Source organism: Vicia villosa, linkage group LG5 (assembly GCF_029867415.1).
Source record: "Vicia villosa cultivar HV-30 ecotype Madison, WI linkage group LG5, Vvil1.0, whole genome shotgun sequence".
NCBI classification, from domain to species: Eukaryota; Viridiplantae; Streptophyta; class Magnoliopsida; order Fabales; family Fabaceae; genus Vicia; species Vicia villosa.
In genome coordinates, this window is record NC_081184.1 from 68,287,052 (window position 1) to 68,290,631 (window position 3,580).

Here is a 3,580-nt window from a genome sequence, read left to right on the forward strand (position 1 = left end):
ACTTAGATAAATTTGAAGGCTTTGACTTGAGTGAATTGGTCGTTAAAAATTTTTAAGTTGACATACGATCAAAAATTTCTAATACAAATGATAGATTTTAAAATTTTTAGGATAAAATGTAACTTCTGAAAATTTCCAATGAATTACCAGAAATTTTCGTACATACAAATTTTTTCAACATAATACCTAAAACTATGGAGGTGCTAAATTTTATTTTGGAGGTGGCGTTAAATTCTCCCAAAAGCCACTCAAACCAAATCCAAAAATCCATATAAAAGAGAAGAATTACTAAAAACAGCTTTGGCCAGCTGTTACTAGCCATAGTACGCTGGCAGTATTTGCCATGCGTATCACAATATCTTTTCATAATGTCCTTTGCTTTGGTATTTGAGTTCCATCCTGGCATCTTATGTGGCACACTTCTCGATGATGTGTCCATTGAATTATGGAATAAGAGTTTGCTTGGTAAGCCACTCATAATTTAAATTGAATTATGGAATAAGAGCTTGCTTCCCAAGCCACTCATTATTTAAATTTAAATTGAATATATTTCGACTATAAAAATCCATCAAAGCCAAAAGAGTTTCAGTGTCTCCTTCACTTCACTCTACTCTATTCTCATCTTCAAATGTCTTCCAAAATGTGTGGGTTTTATGGATTGTTTGTGTGTCTTATGTTGGTGTTTTGTGTGTCTCTGTCGACCTCTTCAAAGTTTGATGAACTGTTCCAACCAAGTTGGGCATTTGACCATTTTGTTCATGAAGGAGATCTCCTTAAACTCAAACTTGATAACTCTTCCGGTAATATACAAACCTCAAACCTCACTATCAACCTCTTATCTTCACATTTCATTGATTTAATTACTAATGTGATGAATATTTAGGTGCTGGTTTTGGATCCAAAAACAAGTACATGTTTGGGAAAGTATCTATCCAACTTAAGCTTGTTGAAGGTGATTCTGCTGGAACTGTTACTGCTTTCTATGTAAGTCTGAACAAATTAAATATTATTAAATATATCATCCTATATATTGTGGAATCTAATAAATATATTTGTGATATATATAGATGTCATCGGAGGGTACAAAGCACAATGAGTTTGATTTTGAGTTTTTAGGAAACAGCACAGGTGAACCTTATTCTGTTCAAACAAATGTCTATGTTAATGGAGTTGGTAACCGTGAACAAAGACTTAACCTTTGGTTTGATCCTACTAAAGATTTTCACTCTTACTCTATTTTCTGGAATCAACGCCAAGTTGTGTAAGCATCCTTCTTCACTTACTTACTATTACTTTCTTTTTAAAATTAGTGTTATTTTACTTTATTTATTTTAAAATGGTAAAGTTCATTACTAACAAAAGTGAATATAAAATAAGAAAGGGAATAATAAGCTTGGATCTATGGTTCTGAAAAGTAATAGTAAAGGAAACAAAAAAATGCCTTTTTTTCTTCTTTCTCTGAGTGGTGGTTGAGCCATCATAAGCTTTGTTGTCATTGTGTTCCCTCGTGGGTCACTCCAAAACAAATTTACGGAAAAAAGGTGATGGAATCTTGCACAGACGACACCAATAAGAGTTTAGGCCTCAATATTTTGAAACATTCTATAATTGATCATTGTTGATTTAGTCTTTTTTTCCATGTTTAGGTTTTTGGTGGATGAAACTCCAATAAGAGTCCACACAAACATGGAGCATAGGGGAATTCCATATCCAAAAGACCAAGCAATGGGTGTATACAGTTCAATATGGAATGCAGATGATTGGGCAACACAAGGAGGAAGAGTGAAAACAGATTGGACTCATGCACCTTTCATTGCAACGTACAAATCGTTTGAAATAAATGCTTGTGAGTGTCCAGTTTCAGTGGCTGGAATTGATAATAGAAAGAGATGTAGTAGTAGTGAAGATAAGAAGTATTGGTGGGATGAACCAAATTTGTCAGTGCTTAATTTGCATCAGAGTCATCAACTGAAGTGGGTTAGGGCTAAACATATGGTTTATGATTATTGTAATGATGCTTCTAGGTTTCCTGTTACTCCTCTTGAATGTGTTCATCATCGGCATTCATAGTTAAGGGACAAGTAAGTGTTAAATAAGGTGATGTGAAAGTTTGTATTATTATGGGTGGAAATGGTAAATGTTGGTGTAAGAAAGTTGTGGAATATGTTCCACGTGTTTCATATTATTGTAAGATATTATTGACAAACTATATTTAATGTGAATTACTTGGTATTATTCTCCTTGTGCAATGGAATGAAAATGAATTTTATACACTCAATTTCATTACAATCTACTCTATTCAATTTTAATTGATCTAGACAATATAATTTCATTTCATATAACTCTATTCCGCTCCATTCCGTATATTTTCATTAATCAAACAGAGCAATTCTTGCATGGACACGACCCTAAATCCTCATATTTAGGAACAACCAATAAGAAGTGAGAGAATTTAAATTTGTTTAAAATTTAATGTCGTTTTTAATTGCCAACATGGAGGGTGGTTGTGATAATGGAGGAGAGAGATAATTTTAATTTTATTATTTAATTAATAAAAAAAAGTGATTGGTTGTGTGTAAATCCAGGTGGTATGGCTGTGTCCATCTAAGTATTTTTCAATCAAACATAACTTAAAAGTGTTCATAAGAACAACTTAGTCGGTGGTTGTAAAGATGTTGATATAAGCATATTAGTGTTCTATATTTAAGGTGTTTTTCTTGCTGAACAAGCTACGAGATGTTGTGTACGAATAGCCCTGACCCAAGTGATCATTCTTTAACTTTTAAGAAATTTAAAATAAACAATTCAAATGATTAAGATTAAATTTATTTATATATATTTTTTTATTAGAGTGTTAAAATTATTTATTGTTAAATTCTTTTATTATTTTTATCGTCAAAGTATGTTTTACAACCTTTGTTGATGAAGAGAAATAAAATATATTTTAAAATTGTCAAAATCATGAAGTCGAAAAGCAGCAAGAATGTTCGGTTCGGGCAGTTTGCGAATTTCGAATTTGACCGATTTAATTTGCGGATCCGATATTTAATGATAGAATTAATATATTTTTGTTATATATATATATATTAACAAAATATATATATAGGGGACGACTCAAGTGAGAACACTTGGTTATTATGAGAAATGAGAACAATGAATCACGACCATTAAATTTTGATTTTGTTGATTTTAATGGACTGGATTGGTTTCTCTTTCTATGTTGATTTAAAATAAATATTAAGGATTCTAGAAAGAGAAACCAATCCAGTCCATTAAAATCAACAAAATCAAAATTTAATGGACGTGATTCATTGTTCTCATTTCTCATAATAACCAAATGTTCTCACCTGAGTCGTCCCCTATATATATATATATATATATATATATATATATATATATATATATATATATATATATATATATATATATATAGAGAGAGAGAGGAAGGTTATATTGACTCCAAGAGTAAGTGTTCAACACTTACTCCAAATCATAATCATTGATTATCATTAATCCAACGGTTTTAATTAAAGTTTTATATAAAAAAATATTTCCAAAAATAATTAGATTAAATGATCAA

The 3,580-nt window shown here is 30.7% G+C and overlaps 1 protein-coding gene across 1 annotated transcript; it reads left to right on the forward strand.

The window, feature by feature from the left end:
* Positions 1-569: 569 nt before the first annotated feature.
* On the forward strand, positions 570-2,242 carry LOC131606714 (xyloglucan endotransglucosylase protein 6-like). The gene is made up of 4 exons (XM_058878870.1): positions 570-800; positions 884-984; positions 1,068-1,261; positions 1,647-2,242. Exons 1-4 carry the CDS (start codon positions 629-631, stop codon positions 2,068-2,070), a joined length of 891 nt encoding a protein of 296 aa, XP_058734853.1. The 5' UTR covers positions 570-628; the 3' UTR covers positions 2,071-2,242.
* Positions 2,243-3,580: the final 1,338 nt, after the last annotated feature.